This window comes from Aythya ferina (assembly GCF_964211825.1).
Source record: "Aythya ferina genome assembly, chromosome: 20".
Taxonomy (NCBI): Eukaryota; Metazoa; Chordata; class Aves; order Anseriformes; family Anatidae; genus Aythya; species Aythya ferina.
Genome location: NC_140318.1, coordinates 4,424,511 through 4,443,202, shown reverse-complemented (window position 1 = coordinate 4,443,202; position 18,692 = coordinate 4,424,511). Strand labels below are relative to the sequence as shown.

The 18,692-nt window shown below is 53.2% G+C and overlaps 2 protein-coding genes across 9 annotated transcripts in view; both read right to left on the bottom strand.

Moving 5' to 3' along the window:
- The window catches only part of NUP214 (nucleoporin 214), a gene marked incomplete at its 3' end in the record, with an annotated part of 44,417 nt that extends 39,454 nt beyond the window's left edge, over positions 1 to 4,963 (bottom strand). For 4 of the 7 annotated variants that reach the window (XM_084493999.1, XM_084494000.1, XM_084494001.1 and 1 more), the window contains exons 1-6: positions 4,859 to 4,963; positions 3,534 to 3,729; positions 2,583 to 2,734; positions 1,965 to 2,169; positions 1,073 to 1,143; positions 682 to 745 (exon numbers count right to left, since the gene is read on the bottom strand). In XM_084493999.1, coding sequence (XP_084350125.1) covers positions 682 to 745; positions 1,073 to 1,143; positions 1,965 to 2,169; positions 2,583 to 2,734; positions 3,534 to 3,729; positions 4,859 to 4,900 — 730 coding nt within the window. In that variant the 5' untranslated portion in view covers positions 4,901 to 4,963. Of the gene's footprint in view, positions 1 to 681; positions 746 to 1,072; positions 1,144 to 1,964; positions 2,170 to 2,582; positions 2,735 to 3,533; positions 3,730 to 4,221; positions 4,440 to 4,858 lie in introns of those variants that run through there. The other 3 variants (XM_084493996.1, XM_084493997.1, XM_084493998.1) reach the window with 2 other exon arrangements.
- Positions 4,964 to 6,579: 1,616 nt separating this feature from the next.
- On the bottom strand, positions 6,580 to 18,477 carry AIF1L (allograft inflammatory factor 1 like). Of its 2 annotated transcripts, XR_014684985.1 has the most exons (6): positions 18,330 to 18,477; positions 14,673 to 14,739; positions 11,677 to 11,718; positions 10,373 to 10,535; positions 9,736 to 9,890; positions 8,518 to 8,893 (listed from the first exon to the last, which is right to left on the bottom strand). XR_014684985.1 is itself a non-coding variant. In XM_084493995.1 (5 exons), the coding sequence occupies exons 1-5, from the start codon at positions 18,405 to 18,407 to the stop codon at positions 8,806 to 8,808; spliced, it is 438 nt and encodes a 145-aa protein (XP_084350121.1). In that variant the 5' UTR covers positions 18,408 to 18,474; the 3' UTR covers positions 6,580 to 8,805. The 2 variants fall into 2 exon arrangements, 1 of the variants encoding a protein (XP_084350121.1); XM_084493995.1 differs by lacking the exon at positions 9,736 to 9,890 and having other exon boundaries at positions 6,580 to 8,893; positions 18,330 to 18,474.
- Between the last annotated feature and the right edge of the window lie 215 nt (positions 18,478 to 18,692).

Here is an 18,692-nt window from a genome sequence, read left to right as displayed (position 1 = left end):
CCTCTTGAAACACTTCAGAATACTTCGTCATACAGTGATTTTAACTATGTCCAGCACGCAAAAGTAATGACTGCTAGCAAATAAGGAACACGCTATCCTCTAAATTACCAAGATTAAGAATTTCAGTGATCTGTCTGCAAAGCATCAGTCATACTAGCAGGAAAACTATTTGATCCCAGGAATTCTAAATACAAACCAAAACCATGCATTTGATTTGCATCAAGAAATCACAGGCCAAACAGCACCACTGTTTCTAAAAACAGGTAATATTTTGACACACACAGATGAAGTGCTTCTACTTTTCCAAACTTACTGTCTTGACACTTTATTGAAGAGTCAAAATGAAGAAATTAAACTTGCATGAAACAGGAGAATGGATTTATATCCAGAAATCTCCATGCTGAAGGGAGGTTACTTGTGATAGTACTGTTACAACAGTGAGCAAAAATTAATTTTAAAAAATGCGTGTTTAAAACATTTTAGCAATAGACAAGGAGTTTGGGCCACAGTTAGTTTTTCTATACAACCTAGAGATAAAGCTTTTTCCCCTCGAATAATTAAAAAGCATAATGTAATTATGTAACCAGGGTACTATACAGCAGCTATAACTAAAAACAACAAAGGAAGAATGAGTAAAAATATTTTAAAAGAGGAAGCATGTTTGAAAATAAATAGCTGTACCTTTAACAGGATTTTCTGGTTCATAAAAGTGAGGACAAGGGATTACTTTCTTCTCCTGTAGATTCTGTAAATAAAACAATCTTAAATACAAAGACCCCAAACAAATCCAACTGTAAGTTTTGGAGAAAGTCCAGAGAACTGCTTTAGAGCAACTAACACACTGCTTACCACTCGTCACATGCCACTCTGATGTCACTACATTTAAGCACTAGGTGCAAACGTCAAATTAAACCCAGCATTGGTCTAAGACATTTTAATAACAGTGAAATGGATGGGCATCATCACATGGCCCATGCCACCCAACCAAATTCTATAGCCAGAGATGCAAAGGAAATAAAGCCTGTTGCAAACCAGTGAGCAGACATCAGGTCTTACTGGCAACAATACTTACAGGCAGATACTGCACCACAGTGCCGTTTTGCCTCCCTACAGCCAGTTGTTTTCCCTTCGGGCTCCAACACACTAAGCAAAAAAGAGAATTTCATCAGCAGTAAGGAAATTACAGTTACAAGATTCCACAAAAGCAGGACCAGTAAGTCAAAACTGCGTATTTTTCCTCTGCAAAATCCCATAAAGCTGAACAATTAATTTGCCTTTTCAATTACAGACAGCAAGAAGAGCTGAATTTCTTAGCAAGCATACCAGTGAAGCTTCAGACAGGTTTAAACTTCCCTCACACCTGCAGCCATACAGCCTTACATTGCCCTGTGGGGGATGCTCACAGCCACTTAGGAATATAATAGATTACATCCCAAACATATGCTTCAGTTGGCACAAGCACATAGGGACAAATTAAACTGAAGAGAGAGGCCTAAAAGTTATATCAGAGCTGCAACAAAGATGCACAGATCGCACTAAATCTGGGAGAGGGGGGCACAGTGCTAATTACTGATGTGATTACATTAGTGCAGTTTAGGTTTACACCACATCTGCTCAGGATCAAAACAGGGCAGTGTGGCAATCATCCAGTCACAGAGAAAGCACGGATGCTCAGATCAAAACCCAACAGGTGATTACCACAGATTTATTTGTACGCTTCCCTGCAAACCACAGGCAGGCACACCTGTGGTTTCCAACTCACTGGCTGCAGCTCCTCCAATCAACTGGGAAAGAGCAGTTACATCACACCCCATTTTCAGAGCCTTAGGGATTTTAAATCCTTCCTGTTTGCAATTTCTTTTATTCTTTAAGAAACCACCTCCCTGAGACAAACTTTCTTACGCCTACCCACCTCTATTCCTAAGTGCCCAACATTCTGCACCTTGCCCAAGGCTGCCACTCACCAGATGTAACAGCCACAGAGGACGGCAGCGTGGCGTACACTTTGACAGAGTCCGTGACCTGCAGGACGGAGATGCTGCCATCGGACAGGCAGATGGCCACCATGGTGGGGCTAGCAGGGTTCCACTTCAGGTCATTGACCATCGCTGCGCTTCCCGAGTCCTTGGCCAGTTTGTGATAAGCAAAGGGACGTTTCTGCTGTTTCGCCTTTTACAAAAGACAAATATTTGAGACAGTCAGACAGAGCATGAAAATAAGTTCTCACAAAGTCACAGTCCGAAGCAGTTCTGGCCTCCCAATAAATTAACAACTGATGGAAATAAGTTGGGCAACAGTTTTTAAGCTAAAAAGGGTACATTTACATTAGACAGTAGGAAGAAGTTGTTTACTCTGAGGGTGGTGAGGCATTGGACCAGATTGCCCAGAGAAGCTGTGGATGCCCCATCCCAGGAAGATTTCAAAGCATGTTTTGAGTTTAATAAAAAAACTCCTTTACAAGACAGAGAGGCAGAAAATCCCACCCAAGGCATGACACTTCTTGTGTTCTAATCTGGGTCAAAGAAAAAAAAAAACAACAAAACAAACAAACAAACAAAAAAAACCCTCTGCATTTACTTTACCTGATTAAAGAATGTGCGGACATCAAAAAAGCCGATGAAGGAACCGATGTCACTGGACATCATACAGACCGACAGCGTGAGGTTATCGCAGCTTAGAGCCAAGTGCTGCACAGGGAACTTCAAGGGAACTACGGTACTCTGGACATTCTCCACTTGAAACACAAAAACCAAGTAAGACAGGATGAAGTGTACAAATTTAAAGAGCAAAAGCTTTTAAAACAACGCAGAAAGGACAGGTTTATGCAAAAGTCACTTAACAGACAGTCCTACAAACAGCAGCTGTCAGAGCTGATGCAGCAAATGCACTGAGTGAAGGCAAGCCCCTTCTTCTCTATCTATACAGTCTCCAGAGTCCCTCAAATTTCTCAGAAAAGAAAATGTCCCTTTCCTTCCTCAGTAACCTGCAAGAACTACTAAGCAGACGTATTTTAGGTTTTCCTTGCAATGCATATGGGAACTTTGGGTAGCACAGTTACTAAGGACAAGATGAGAATGAAAACCAAGTGGTTTTCATTGCCAGCAAATTTTTATGCCACCAAATGCACTTTGGTTTTGAGGTGGCAGAACAGTCACTGCTTCTTCTCTTGCAGGAGAATCCAAACAGAGAACCTGGTGTGAGATCTGTGTCACCCCCCTCCACTCGCTTACATCCCCGACCCACACACAGGCCCACGGCTCAGAGACTGGCTACCACAAGAGCAGGTACCCAAATGTGACTGGAACCTGAAAAGACACACCCAGCATCCTGGTGGCTTGTTCCTACTGATTCTACTTCATTTCAGTTAGAGGCACAGCAAATACTGGTCCTGCCTTCTTATACAAGAAGGCACAGTAATTTGAAACACATAAAAGGCCACAACAGGGACTGTGTCAGAAGCCAAGAGCTCCACAGCACAAAAACCCCACATAAAGCTGTCTCCACAGCGACCACGAGCCCCAAACGCGCCTTACCAATTTTATTGGGATCTTCTCCCAGCTGATTTTGCATGAGAAGATTCTTGGTCTGGAAGATCTGCAGGCTGGTTCCTCCACCAGCAAAGACCAGCCCGTACTTGTTGGACACGGCGAGGAGGCTGGAGCGCTCTTTGGGGAGATCATCAGGAGCGTCAAAGATGCGGACCTTCTTCAGTGCTCTGAACTGAAAATCCTGTTGTGGGAGAGAGCAGACGTAGCTGTACGCGTGCAGACGAAGAGGAAGACTTCACTTCGGTTTCTCTAAGACAATAAGCTGAAAGTATCTCCACGAAAGCTGCAGAACACCCACATCCATGCTACCACTGGCCAACATATCACCTTTTTTGTCTTCCCTAAGTAAGACAGAGATCACACGCCAGTTTTGCCTGGTGTGTCTCTCTTCTACCCAACAGCCTGTTTTCATAAAACTTGTAGGAGATGAACTTGAGGCATCTAACTCCTCTCAGAAATATGCCTGAAACTAGCCAATTGACACAGAAGAGGAAAAAAGGAAAGAAAAGGGAACATAGCAGAGATAAAATGTGATAGAATAAATCCTGTTCCCTTAAAGCTACAAATCACAAAAGGTGTAGTTAGAGCACTCTATCTAACACCACTAATTCAAATCAAGCTTCTGGTTTTCAGTTCATTTTACCAAAGCACGGAGTAAACATATTTCTACAACCTGGGAGGACTGCAGGAGCTCAGAACCCTCTGCAAGACGAGCAGCCCCACTGCTTTGTTGCAGGTGCCTGAGCAGGAAGCAGCTGCACAAATCCACACAGGCTCGAGCAGCCTGCACGAACATCTCCATCCTGCTCACACCGCCTGGGACACACACAGGCGGGCTGGGCTGGCAGCACTGCTCGGCTTCGCGCTGCCCAAAGGCAGACAACGACACACACAGCCAGCACTGTTCCCAAAAGCAGATTCCCCACAGAACGCCCACCCAGGAGACCTCAGAACCCCCCCAGGAGACCTCAGAACCCCCTCCCTCCTCTCCCCAACAGCCTCCCCCTGCCTCTCCCAGCAACTCTGAAGAAACCCAGCAGAGCCCCCAGCCCCTCCTGCCCCCAGGCTCCCCCAAACCCCCTTTCCACCACGCCCCAAGCCAGCCTCTCCCCCCGGCCCTCCACAAACACCCCCAAACCCCTGAGGATCCCCCCACAAGCCCCTCCCCCACCCCCGGCGCCCCCCCCAGCCTAGGCCGAACCCCCCCAAACCCCCCACAACCGCTTCCCCCCGGCAGCCTGCCACTCCCTGCGTGCCCAGGGCCGCCCCCCCGCCCTCCACAGGCTGCTGGCTGCCGGCCCTCGCCCTGCCTTCATCTCCCGCTCGGGGATCACGTTCACGTCGTCCCCCATGGCTCCAGCGCCCGGCCCCCGCCGCCTCAGCGCCGCCGCCGGGGAAGCTCCGCTCGCTTCCGCTTCCGGCGGGGCCGCTCTAGCCGCGCCGCTCTATGATCCGGGGGAGAAGTCCTCCAAGGGGGGGGGGGCGGAGGGGAAAATAAGGGGCGGCTGCTGGGGGTGGGGGGGGCTGCTGAGGCTGTGGTTAATAAAGGTTAATAAATTTGTGCTGTTTAGGTGTTCCTGAGTCGGGTCTGTGCTGATTATGGGCGGGGGGCTGCTGCAGGGCACACCCCACAGCCATGAGGGGACCCCAGTGAGGGAACCCCAACGAGGGGACCTCATGGCGCTGAGGGGACCCCACAGCCCTCAGGGACCCACCGGGGCCAGGCGTTGGCACAGATCTGGCTGCCAATGAAGCCAGAGCCTTCCCTCCCAGCCCATCAACCTCTATGGGGTCGTGGTGCTGCTTCTATGGGTCTGACAGTGCTGCAGCCCCAAGGAAACCCCAGTCCCTTCATGGGGGTAAATGTGGTCTGGTGCTCGAGGCTGGTCCTTGTGCACTGCCAGGCACACGCTGAGGTAGAAACAATGAAGCACTGTGAAGGGAAGGCACCATTATGGTGCTTTGAGGCCCAAGAAAAGTAGCCCTTGTTGGTCAGAGCGAGGCCCAGCTGTCCTTCACAAAGTTATCTGGGTTGGAAGAGACCTCCAAGGTCACCCAGCCCAACCTCTGACCTAACGCTAACAGGTCCTTTGTTAAACCATATCTCTGAGCTCTACCTCTAAACATCTTGTAAAGACCTCCAGGGATGGTGACTCAACCACTTCCCTGAGCAGCCCATTCCTATGCCTAACCCTCTCAGTAAAGAAGTTTTTCCTAATATCCACGTGTCTTTCCTCGCTTCCTCCTGGCTGAAGCTCACAGGGTCACCTCCCACCCAGGGAGCACATCACCCCAACACTTAGCCCTGTGGTGACACAGACACAGCAGGAAAGGCTGTTCCCAGCTCCAAGAGCTTGCACTGCATTTTATCTAAGATCAGAAAGACATGGACTTCCACAGAGGTAACTAGTGATACGTGCAGGTAGTGACCTGAAGTGTGGCAAACCACATCTAAATTCCCACATGATCCTTTTCTTCTTCCCCTCTAACACAACAGCAGCTTTCACACACAGCACAGAAATGCAGGTGCATTCCTAGAGGCTAACGGGCAGTGGAAGGCAGACAGGGCTGTGATCTAAGGGCAGTTCTGTCCTTTTGAGGAACACATGGATAAAGCATACCCACTCATTCCCCCAGGAAGCCCGGTTTCCATTTTGGTAACTCACATCTGATAAGAACCTCAGGCAATTGCTTCAAGAGCAGAGAGCATGAAAAAAAGTAACCTTACATGAGAAGCATTGCAAGTGTCTGCTCCTGATAAACAACTCATTCCTAAAAACAAGCACTGCCACCTGTTTTCTTTAGAGAAAATCAGAGGCTGGCTTTCAGGAGGTGGCCTCTGCATTTTGTAACTCAAACCCAAAGGCATTCGGTCAGTTATTACACAGATAAAGATCAGATCAAGGCAGTGCAAACCAAGATCTATTTAAGGGTTTATATTAACCAACTTGGAAAACAGCTCAACTAATCTGCAGCCAATCATTTAGACCAAGCCTCAGAAAAGCTAAACTAAACACACTGACACACAGTATAGCTTCAAAAGATTTATTTTCAGTCTTCAAAGTAGACTGGTGCTGCTCTTACAATTTTTCTCTCTCCATTGCAGTTTTGGTTTTCATGCAAACAGTAGTGAGAATGTTTTTTTAAATAAAAGTGCAGCCTTTGGCAGGAACAATAAGCCTAGTAGAGTTAATCATCTGTATTTTCCTTTAAAATTTATTAAACTGTGATTTTAAAAAGTTAAAAGCTGCCAAGAACATTTAAGAAAAAAAATGGGGAAGGGCAAAGAGCAAACATCTGGATTCCAGAAGTTGTGTATAGAGCAAGAATCACTGCAATAACCAGAGCGTGGATAGCACAGTCCCAGCTACACCTGGTCCCAGCTCTTACTCTGCATTTACAGCCACTCTTTGCAAGCTTGAGGTCTTACATAGCAGGAAAATGTGCCCAATAGTCCCACGGGACCAAGCTGAAACACATGCAGAGAAGTCTGCAAAATCAGAAAGAGCAGCTGCATGAAGAAAGATCCTCATCCTTAGCTGGTCTGGAAAAAACTTGCAGGGCTCAGAGTTTAGTCACCCAGCTTCCTTTCACTTGAAGCTTCTGTTTCCCCCTAAGCCTTCCTGAGGGGCTGCAAAGGCATAACAGCAGGCTTGTTTCTACGCCTGATGGACAAGACAACTACCTGTTCAGAGATTATGCTCCTGGTCAGAGACTTAAGCAGAGATTTATTAGGAAGACGACCCTAGATTAGCTCTAATCATCCTCATGTGCTGGTGTTGGGCTCCCCTCCCCAGGATAGGGTTGCAGTTTGCCCTTTTTCAGATCAGGGATGTGACTTACCTTGCTGCTTGCCTCTCTTGCTATGGCTGATCAACAAGCCTCAGAGGCCAAGGAAAAAGCAGAGCAAACCAGAAAGGGGCAGGCGGAAAGACCTAAGGCTAAACGGGTCAGTGGCTTTTCCTCAGCTGAAAGAGAGACTTGGCAGAACTTATTTCTTTAGCTTCCAAGTACCTCGGTTTTCACATGGGTTTATCCACCAGGATTGCCAGACTCCTCCAGTCTGTCAGCCTTTGGTTTATAGCATCCTGTGGAGGGTTCTTGTCTTTGCCTTGCACCCAGCAGTCAGACAGCTCCTACCTGAAGACAACTCCTGCCCACTGCTAATCTAATTTCTGGTAGAAGCCAGCAGGATATTGGCTGCAGGGTTATCTGCAGAGCACGTTCCTGCTGACAGCTTAGGTTTGACCCTGTCCTAAGGCAAACTACAGTGGAAGGGCCTGATAAACAGGCCTCCAGAACAGAAGGGCACCTTGGCCCTAGTCTAAGCACCTGTGATATGCATTTGGTTCAAGGTGAAGCCCAAACAAAAGTCCTCACGGAATTTAGCAGCTAAAGAAATGTTCCCTTACAACATCCTAGCCTCAGCAGCAGACAAGGGTCTTCCAGAAGTAGAGGACCCAGGCACACCAAGGACATCACATGCTGGTTGTGCAGAACTTACTCCCAGGGCTGATGGGGACACTGAGATCTGGGACAAGGATCTGAGTATGGGGACACAGGAAAACGATTTTTTTGTTGTTGTTTTAAACAGCTCACTTGGCTCTGCCCCAAGATCTGACTGCAGGATGAACCCAGGGAGCACACAGAAGCCTTTCTGTGCAGCGAGCCGTGCCCACTTCCAAGCTTAAAGCCCCTGCCAGCAGACCTCTGGTGTCAATGCACCTCCCCACCTTCACCCTGCACACACATAGGCGGGAGCTTGACCTGGGCTTGATCAAGCCAGGAGGGAAGAACTAGACCAAAGTCAGGAAGCACACGACAGAGCAGAGAAGGCACTTATTTCTTTGCACCAACAAAGCTGCTGTAGGGGCTCCAGCAGGGAAGCACTCCGTGTCTGGCAGAAAGGCCCTTCAGGAACCTGTTGTGACAAGCACAGCTCTGAATCTGTAAGCTGGGAGGAAAGCAGCTCCTTTTCATGTGAGAAATGCAGGAAGGGCAGAGGAAAGAGTAAGATCAGATTATTTTTTTTTTTTTTTTTGGTCTCACAGTACACTTGGTGCTACAGCTTCTAACAAATCGTTAGCTAAGGGATGCAGCAGAAAGATCCAAGCTGGGGACTCCAGCTTCCCTTGCTGTTCCTCTAAGGCAGGTTAGTTGAAAACTAGGACTGTCCACGGTAAAGAGTACCAAAGCACAGGTAACCTCTGTTACAGGCCAGCAAAGCAAACAGTGCCAATTTCCCAGCCTGCTCTCTTCAAGGGAGGCTGGCTATGTCTCTCTCGGGAGGCGGACCAGAAGGTTTTGGGTTGCTTTCATTGGCTTTTCCTTCAAACATCATAACCCTGCAAAACACAACAGATAATACAGATTAAAAAAAAAAAAAAAAAGCAGGTGCATCTTCACTCATGACAGGGGGATGGGATTATCTTATTTGCTGAAAAATAGCATCTGCCTTCTGTACAATGGGCATCTGATAATTAACAGAGGACAGAAAGCCAACAGAGGGCAGTGCTGCCAGCTCAGCAGGCAGCTTTGCCTTTCCAGCAGCTTCCAGGAGTGCGTTCCCAGAGCCTCTGCCCGTTTCCCTCTCAGAGCCCAGAGGATTAGCACATTTTATTTAGACAGCCACTTCCGAAATCCCTTGGGCACACACTGCATGCCAAGTGCTCCTGATGCGTCAAAACAAACACCAGCCCTGGCCCACCTTGTGTATAACCATACAGCACAACACTCGGAAGCCAAACCAAGCAAGCAACGACAGTTACAGCCAGGAGAGAGGGCAGAGACGAGGAGCAAGGCAGCAGCTAGAAGAATCCCAAGCATTTTGCAACCACCAGCGCCGTCTTCCTCCCTGAGGACTGCAGCTACGCTGGGAATGCCAGCTGCCACGCCGGATCAAAGGACTGCGCTGCTCTCGGGACGAGTTTTACATTTCTGCTCCTGCTCCAAACAGAGTCCAAGAGACAAAGGGGCATCTGTTTGTCAGCAAAAGAAGGGACCCATCTGTGAAAGCTGCCGCAGCTGGGAGGAAGGATGGATGATAAGGGACAGGCTGCAGGCTCAGCCTGCTTCAATGGAGAGAGCGGCAAGGGTGTCAGGAGTGCGTGCGCTTGGAAGTGGAGCATCCCAACATGCAGACAGAGCACTCAGTGGGGAAAAGGAGAGACCACCAGCAAGCACGTACCAGCTCGGAGGGAACAAGCTCCAGTATCCTTCCTCCCAACCTGGGAGAAAGCTGGCTGCCTTTCTAAAGCTGCCTTCAGAAAGGGGCAAGCGGGACAGAGAGGAGCAGCTCCTATTCACGGTGGTAACAAACAAAAGCAGGGCCAGCCCCTGTGGCTGTGAAAGGAAAAGCCAGGCTTCAATGGGGCAGAGATGGAGCCAAGAGAACCCACCCCGCCAGCAGCAGGAGCCAAGCAAGTGTTGGGAAGCCATTTGGTACGGCAGGACTCTCAGAGCCCTGTCAGGAGGGCAGAGGCAGCTGTGGGAGGTGATTGCTGGCAGCCAGTAACACAAAACCCTTCCCAGCACACGCCAGCTGTTTGAGGCACGTCTCCTCTCCACGTACTGCCCAGCTCTCCAAAACGGGGCAGGAGGGAGCATCCTGTGGGCAGCAGGAACCAGCACGGCTGGGGTTTGCAGGATCACCGTTCCCTGCTCATGTCCTTCCTCCCGTGGCGTGAGGGTCCTCCTGTCCCCTCCAGGCCCAGGGGACACGCACAGCTCCACCTCCACCGGGCAGGGCAGCTGCTGCCCTTCCAGCTCCCCCAGCACGCCGCTCGCTTCCAGCCTCTCCCCCGTCCCCTCCCAAGGGCACTCACAGCTTCAGTACAGCTGAGCGCTTGCCAAGCATCACGTTGACGAAATCCTGGTAGGAAATGGTCTCGCTAACGCCGCCGGTCACCTCAGAGATCATCTTCTTCAGCTCCAGGTGGGTCTTCGGAGCCCCCATCTTCTCCATCATCCTTTTGACAGACATCAGATCTGCAAGAGCAAGGCGGTGGTGCTGTGGCAAGGGGATCACACTGAGCCCAGACCAACCCTGGGGGCACAGGCTGGAGTTCCCAACTCAGACCCTCACTTGTGGACCCTCCCAGAACTGATGGCACGAAGCTGCCAGCTGAAAGCAGAGAGAAGCCCCCAGCAGAGCCCACTGCCGTACTGGCAGCGAGAAGCATCACTTCCTATTTGTGCAGCTCGAGAATAAAAGCCCCACGCGCTGCAGAGAAGGGACAACTCCCAAAGTGATCCAAAGGCACGCAGGGACACTGCTGCCGAGCTCAGAACGGTGCCAAGAATCACAAGGACGAGGAGGGGGGAGGAAAACAACACCGGGGTTAAAGCTGGAGACAAACAGGCTCTGGGAGCAGGCGCCCCTGCCCATCGCCACAGGCCATTTCCTTCCATTGCTCGCACCGTGCTGCCAGGACCTGCGGCCCCTTCCCTCCCGGAAAGGCTTTGCAGCCCGGAGCCAGGCTCCTCCAGCTCCCCACAGGTTCAATTTCAGCTCAAGGACTGGTGGAGGAGGGGAACGAGGCAGGAGCCTCCTGCAAGGGCACAGCATGCAAGCACCTGCGCTTAGGCGTCTGCTCCAGGCCTGGAGAAACCTGTATCTTTACCTAACTGGTGCTTTCCAGCCCCAAAGCAGGGCCATTCTGCTGGGCCCGACTCACACCCAGTTCCCATTTTTCCCCTCTGCTCCCTTCCCACCGCAGGGAAGAGCTTCCCTGCACTGGAATTGCTCACGGCTTTACACAGCTTCTGCCTCAAGCGAGGCAGAACTCAGGGAACTCCAAGCCTGCATTTCCTCTGGAAATGCTGAGGATTGGAACGAAGACGACAGCATTTGGAACAGAAAGAAGCAGAGAGTCAGGAGGAAAACAGGACCGAGAAGAGCTCAGATCTTGAAGCAGGTGAGGAGAGACTGAGAAAGTCAAGGGGCAGGGGCTGGAGAGCCAGGAAGCCCCTGGCTGGGTTTCAGGAGCCCAGCAAGGCCAGACCCGGGAGCAGCCCATGTATTTTTCCTCCTCAGCAATGCAGAGGGGAGCAGCAGACACAGCAGCAGACACCATCCCAGCAGGCAGTCCCTCCTCCAGCCCAGTAACAGCGTCCCTGCGTCACTCACCGATCTCGCCTTGGTTGTTCAGGTCAAACTCCATGTACTTCTCTGGAACAGACACAGAAACAAGTTAGCAGGTCAGAGCTGCTCCAGCAGGGAGACAGAGCAGGGGGCACGCAGGGCTTTGGAGCTCTGCCTGAGCGGAGCAGGGAAACAGAAGGTTTGGGGATATGACTGATACACTGCAGAACGCAAACAGCTCAGGGGGAGACAGTCTCAAGACCTGGTTTTAACACCCCTGTCTCAAGTCCAGGGCTCCACAGTTAAGTGCTCTTTAATTGTGGCCGCTTTTCAATTGAGCTGAAAGAAAACACTGGCATGAGAACAAGTTATCAGCTAGCCATGAGAAGCGTTAAAAGGCTTCCAGCCAGAAAAACAAAGCTCGGGAACAGCCTCCCAGAAGGAGTAGCAAGAAAAGCAAAACCCTGAGCGCTCCCAAGACAAAGCTTGATCGGATTAGGAGGGGGATTAGGTGACGTGGTTGCCTGCAATAGCGAGGGACAAACCCCGCAGCCCTCCCAGCACCGTGCTGTGCTCCCAGAGCAACACCTGCCAGCGGGGATGCTCGAGGAGCACGTCGAGAGGGTGAGGCCAAGAACACGCCAGGGAGCAGTGACACTGGAGCAGGCTGTTTGCCCTTCCAAACCAGGCGGCTCCAGCATCCTCAGAGAAAGGCAGAAGCTGCTCAGACAGCCTGGATAGCATTGCAGGAAGGAAAGCTGGCGTGCTGTAACAGCCAGAGCACTGCTCTGAGCCAGGAAATCAGGATTTTAGTCCTGGGCAGCTTCTGATCTTTCAGAGGCACACCTGTGCTTCCTACCCCCCCCGCTAGCTGTTCCCCATTTAGCACATAAGCTCTTCAGGCAAGGATTTGTCTTACAGACCATGCGGCTCCTTGTGCCACAGGGGGGCCCCCACCTTAACCTCAATTCTGCTAAATGCAGAGAGCAAGATGCCTGCTGCCACCAGCCATCCGTACACAGCTGGAGAAATCTCCACTTGCCCTGCAGTTAGCACTCAATCCCCAGCAGAGCCTCCGAGGGCTCAAATTAAGTGAGAGCTCCCAGGCTGCAACTTCCCCCAAAGGGAAAGAGCCCTTTGCTCCGGGAACACCAGCAAGCAGACGAGCGTGCACTGAGAAGTGGCAGGCTAATTTAAGGAGCTGAAGGGAAGAAGGGATATTTCACACATCAGAGCGTGCCCCAGGACTCGTGCTTCTGAGCTGAGTAAGCTGAAGTGAAGGGCAGCCACGGACAGGAGGCAGAGGCATGAATTTACCTGGGTCTCAGCTGTGGGTTGCTGTCAGGAGCTCAACACGACAGCTCTACGGGAGTACCAGGCACAAGCCAAAGCTGTGCTTGCTCCAGGCAGCAACAAGGATCCCCCTGGAGCATTAATCAACCCTCCCTAGATGAAATTGGGGCTGTCATACATCTGTTTAGGGGCTGAAGTGATGCTGGATGCCCGCCAGGCTCTGCCCCCACTGTAACAACCTTGTGCAAACCAACTGCCACCTCCCCAGGCAGGGGTCGGGATCCCCAGCGTGCGCCCAGGGACACACACCCTGCTCCGCAGCGCCTGTGCCCTGCACGTGTTTTCCTTTCTCCTCAGCTGACGCTGAGCCAGGAGCGTGGAGAACAGAGGCAGCTTTACATCACCGTGCGCTCAGCCTCGGCTCACACGCCCGTGCTTCCCTCCCACCCCAGCTGCAGGGATCTGGGGGGGGGGCAAAGCCATGCCTCGTCCCTCCCCTCACGGCTGCATTGACACAAGCACGGAGCGTGCAGGGGCTCCCAGGGCTCTCTGTGGGGAGGGTGGCGGAGAAGAAACACTCCCCCCATCACCACACAATGAGCCGATTGTCGGAGGAGCCGGAGGAGGCGTTGGGAGAGTGGGACAGGCCACGGAGGCAAGCTCCCGAGGCAGCAGGAGGAGATGCCAGGGGCTCTTGTTACAGGGAACTCTGCGCCTTGCAACCCTACGGCTGCAGCGTTTGAAGAGCCCCGGTTGGGATGGGAAAATAACGCAGGGCCGCAGCCAGAAGTCAAAGCCACACAAGAAGTCAACAGAAAGAAGGATGGGGGAGCACAGGAGGCTCCTCGCAGGGTAAAGGAGTGCTAAGCCGCAGCCAGCTTCCTCCATGCTGCACTGTGAAGCCAAAATTCACAGGGCAATAGCAGGCAACGCCTGAAACAGAAGCGGGGTCAGGCTTTATTTGGCTAGAGCCAGGCTGAGGACAAACCTTGAGGGCACGGTGACGCAGGAGGCATGCTCTCTGAGAGGCCGTGGGGGAAGCAGCTGACTTCAGCCACTGCTCGGAAAGAAACTGGCTGCACCCAGAGCAGCCCTGCTGAATCCTGACCTGTAACTACTCAGGGACGAGCTCTGAACACTGAAATCAAACTTTCGAGCTGTTTCTGTCCCCCAGCCACCAACTGGCACAAATTTAAGCTCCCAATCTGCCAGACCTGCCTGGGGCAGGACTACACAGGTCAGTGCTGCTGGCTCTGGTACTGAGGGGCTTGGGAAGGACCAGGGCAGGCTGCAGAAAATTCTGGAGAGAAAAATGGCCTCAGCTCCTTCAGGAAGGATTTGAGACCTCTGCTCCGTGGGCAGAGGCCCTCCTACTCACTGGAAAAAAGTCCAGCTACTGCATTGTGCATTATACCAGCCAGCTTGTCTAGGTACTGAGACAGAAACTTCCCTCCTTGGCTGCTCCCGGGGGGCTCTGCCCACGCAGCAGGTTTTGCAGCAATAGCAGCCTCCAGGCAGGATGTCTGCATGCTGACGTCCCTGCCCTGCAAGAGGGGGAAGCACAAAGGCTCAGGTGGGAAAACCACCCCTGGGGAGTTTCATCAAGTTCCACAAGCAAGGGAAAGGTTTCTGTCTCGGCTCAGTCCCGTGTGACTTACTCAGCAGAAAACTTCAGGCTGGTAAGAAGTTAAGTGCTGAGGGAAATAACGTGTCCAGAGCGACCAGGCTGCCTGACCACCAGCTCTCACCTTTGAACACCACCAGCTTCTCCTCCAGGTCTTCTTCATCACTGAACTTGGGGTCACAGAGGAATTCCTAAAACAGTAAAAGTATTCCCAAGGTTAAAGAAAGGAAACAGCGTTACCCACACCACCTACCCAAATCCCAGAGGGCCATATCTGCTGCTCAGTGCCAGGAGACTTCCAATGGGTCAAACCCCACCGGGCCTCAATAACTGCATGACACCCCCTGACACCCCTCCTTGCTCACCCGAGGTTTCAGCCCCCCAACCTCTGCTCAAACATGCCCAGCACAAGGGCCAGGCACAGCAAGGACTCCTATTCCTTGCAAAAAGCACTCATTTCAGAGACTTGAAACTCTCAAGTGAGCTCTGAGGGCTGGCAAATAGAGCAGGCAAAGTTTGCAGGACGTCACGCACCCAGGAGAGGACAGGTATTTTGTATTTTGAGGGAAGGGGCAGGGCTTCCCCTTTCTCAGATTATCTGTCTATTCCTCCCATCGCTCTGCTCAGGCTGGGGAGGAAATCCCAGGTCAGTTTTGGTCACTTGTCCCTAACTCCACCTCAAAACCCATCAGGTACCCACGAGAACAGAGCTTGCAGGGTCAGCCTCGCCACTGTGCCCTGCCAGCAGCACCCTCGCAGCCAGCAGCAGGTCTGGGTCCTGCCCCTGCCCTCCCACACCTCCCAGCCCCACGCAGCGCAACGCCTCGGTCTGTGCTCAGCAACAACACCGCATTCTTCAGCGCAGAAATCATTAACATCTGCACAGCTCAGGCACTGCTTGTCCGGCATAAAACCCCTCCGGGGGCTGCGGTGGAGAGGGCTGAGGCTGCTTCCTGCTCGGTGCCTTTGTTTCTCACCAGCTATTTGTGCTCACAAAGGCAGGATGGGGTCCCCACGAGATGAGGATCTCCGGCACTGGTAGTACTGGGGCAGCACCACTTGCTGGTAACGAGACCACCCGCAGCCCACCCTTCGCCAAATCCTTTCTGTGCAGCCAAGCCAAGGTAGGAAGCCCACCTGGACAGAAGTGTCAGCCCCTCCTAAACTCCAAACGGGCCACCAGAGACAACCTCCCAACTAAACTGGCGTGACACAGGATTCCCTCAGCACCACGGGCACAAACTCAAGCTGAGAGCCGTGGGGAAAAGCAACGTTCCCAGTTCCTTCTTTCACCCTCCTCGGTGAACTCGCTTTCCTTTATCTCAGCTCTTTCTACCCAGGAGTATCAAGTGCCAGCCCCGCACAAAGGCACAATTGGGCTTTGAGGCCGGGGCTCAGCCAGCAGCAGAAGTCAGCGGAGAGCAGAGTCGCATTACCTACCGCCACTGCAAGGGGAACTTGCCAAATCTCACTGAGAACCAGAGCCAAGCCAGAACATCACCAGGTCATGGCCTCATTCCCACCCCACAGAAGCAGCAGAGAGCTGCAGGACAGGGGACGGGAGAGCAGAAGGGAAGGCTGCACCCATGCGGGATGGCTGGGGACACGTGCCCGGGGTCTGGCAGCACGGTGCAGAGCAGAAGGGGTGACACCAGGCACGCACCCAGCACCCAGACCCCCTGCACCTCACCCACAGGAGCTGCAGCTGCTCCCAGCTGAAGGAAGCAGCAGGGGGATGTATTTCAAAGGCATTCCACCCTGGCATTGTATGCGAGCTGCCCTGCGATAAGGCCAGCGCTCACAATTAGCACGCAGGAATGCGGTCCCCAGGGCCTGTGACTCAGTCACTGCCCAAGCGGCCGAAGGTCCTCTCAGAGCCCTTTCTTTGCTAATGCTCCCATTTTAAGGGGCTTGTACTATAATAAGAACTGCTTAAAAATAAGCCCCGGCCTCTCCCCTGCTTCTGCTCTTTCTTGGAGAAAGAGACTTTTCCAGGCCAACAAATGCAGCTACACAATTCTCAGCTACCTGTAAAACAACCTGAGCAAAGGAGACCCTTCCTCACCCCCCTAAAAGGGCTCTGACAGGGGGGCCAGGCTCTGGTCAGGCTGTTCAGGTGCCTGAGGGCAGCCGCCCAGCCTGCAGAGGCTGCAAAGTGGCTGAGGGATGTCCGTGCCTGCCCTGGGTGCAAGAAGCAGGCACCTGCTCTCCCGCAGGCTGAGCTCCCTGCAGCCCCATGCGTTAGAGGGTAAAGCCAGGTTGAAACTAATCTGTGCTGGATTACGCTCACCACCTTGATGCACGAGGCACAGCAATGTGATCGCCGTTCCCCAGGAAGGGGGGAATGGCCAAGAGGGGTTCCCAGAGGAGAGCTTCAGGCTGGAAATGAAAATTCAATCCTGGGCTCAGCTGTCTTGGAGCAGCATGTGTGCACTCTGGACATTTCCTGCCAAACACCCGCATCCCACAGAGCTCAGGGGGAGAAAGCAGCCAGGAAAACAGGGCTGGGAAGGAGCTAGATGTTGGGATGAGACAACGAGATGACACCCGATAGGAATGCGGGCTGTGGGATTAGTTTGCACTCAGAGTATTTTATTAGTTTGCAGTCCTGGGGCTGGTCAGGGCTTAGGAAACCCCCTCCCAGGCTCCAGGCACGCTGTCAGCCTGGGTCCATGCACAGCTCGGTGTCAGAGGGAGGTGGGAGCTGTTTCACCCCATGGCTGCTCCCAGCAGCAGGTACAGCACACCCCTTTCCTCCCAACCCAAGGGGAAGCTGTCCCCTGTAGGGACACTTCGGGCCCACTCACTCCCCTCTGTGGGGCACCATCCCACCTGCTCTGAGCAGCCTGTTTGAAAGGCCCCTTTTTAGCCAAGTGCTCCTGTTCTATGGCAGCACCTCCTGGTTTCTAATCACCTAATTCCCTTCCCAGTGACCTACATAGCCTCCACCTCAGCTGTCTCACCCTGCCAGGCGTGCATACCAACACTTTTTGCTGTCCCGTTAACACAAGGACAAGGAGCCCACCACCTCCTCAGGGCTCCCGTCTTGTGTGGCTCTGATTTCCCCACCTGGAGCACCACGAGGCCACCAGCTGCACCACCAAGGGCTCACCAAACCCACCAAGAAACAACCCTAGAAGCCCCATAATTGATAGTTTTGAGGTTAAAGCCTTTTTTTCACCCCCTGAACATCTCTTAACCAGGAGGGTCACCAACAGAGCCACCTCCACGAGCCGTGCCAAGCCCCCAGCTGCGGGCTGGACGTGCAGCGGGGGCAGGCAGCCCAGACCCCTTTGCTCTGTGCCAGGAGTCACCAATCCCCTGCCCAAGGCTGGGGGACACCCGAGAGCCCCGTGTTCACCTGCTCCTGCTGTGGCTGAAGAGCAGAGCGAGTCTGGAGAGCTCCTGGCTCCCGGGAAGGGAACTCGAGGCAGTGGACACGGCAAAGAGGAGGGCGAAGCCCTTTGGGAGAACAAGGGCACCCATTCTTGCTGGGGCGCCTTCCCCTGGGGAATTCCACAGCACCCAGCCCCACAGCACCCACGGGCACACAGGCAGTGCTGTGTGGAGCTGGAGGAGCGGGCAGAGGGGCCACAGACCCCCCCAAAATCCCCCAAACACAGTGGACGCAGACCCCCCAAGCCCCCCATACACCTCCCTCACCCCACACCCAACACCCCCCCGAGCGGGGTGGGGGACACCTACCCCTTACAGAGCGGGCACCCCACTCACTCCCCCTCACCCCCCTTCACCTTCCTCACCCTCCTCTCCCTCTCCCCACCTTGTTGATCTCCTCCAGCCGCCCATCCTGAGGCGCCCTCCTCAGCCCCCCGCCGCTCGGCCGGCGCGGAGCCGCCATCTCACGGAGCCGCCCCGCGCCCGCCACCGCCTTAAGTAGGGCCGGGCCGGGCCCCCGCCCCCGCCCTTAACCCCTTCTGTCCCCCCCCCAGGGTCACCTCAGGCTTTTTTCCCCTTGGGGAAGCCAGCCCTGTACCCGAGGGGGGTCTCTGTGGTGTTGGGGAGCCGACGGCTGCGGCCCCGACGGGCGGGACGTGGTCGGGGGGCTGCTCCTCAGCGGTCCTGGGGGGGCCCTCGAAGCCCCTCGGGGCTCCCTGGATGGAGGCGTCCTGCAGTGGGGTCGGGG

Bases quoted from the DNA above. Each gene is read 5' to 3' on its own strand.
- AIF1L (XM_084493995.1), bottom strand. From the start codon at position 18,407: ATGGCGGCTCCGCGCCGGCCGAGCGGCGGGGGGCTGAGGAGGGCGCCT. The intron at 14,740-18,329 runs GTGGGGAGAGGG...TTACTGTTTTAG, and splicing joins GGCTGGAGGAGATCAACAAG to GAATTCCTCTGTGACCCCAA. The intron at 8,894-10,372 runs GTGAGTGCCCTT...TGTGTTTTGCAG, and splicing joins CGCTCAGCTGTACTGAAGCT to GGTTATGATGTTTGAAGGAA.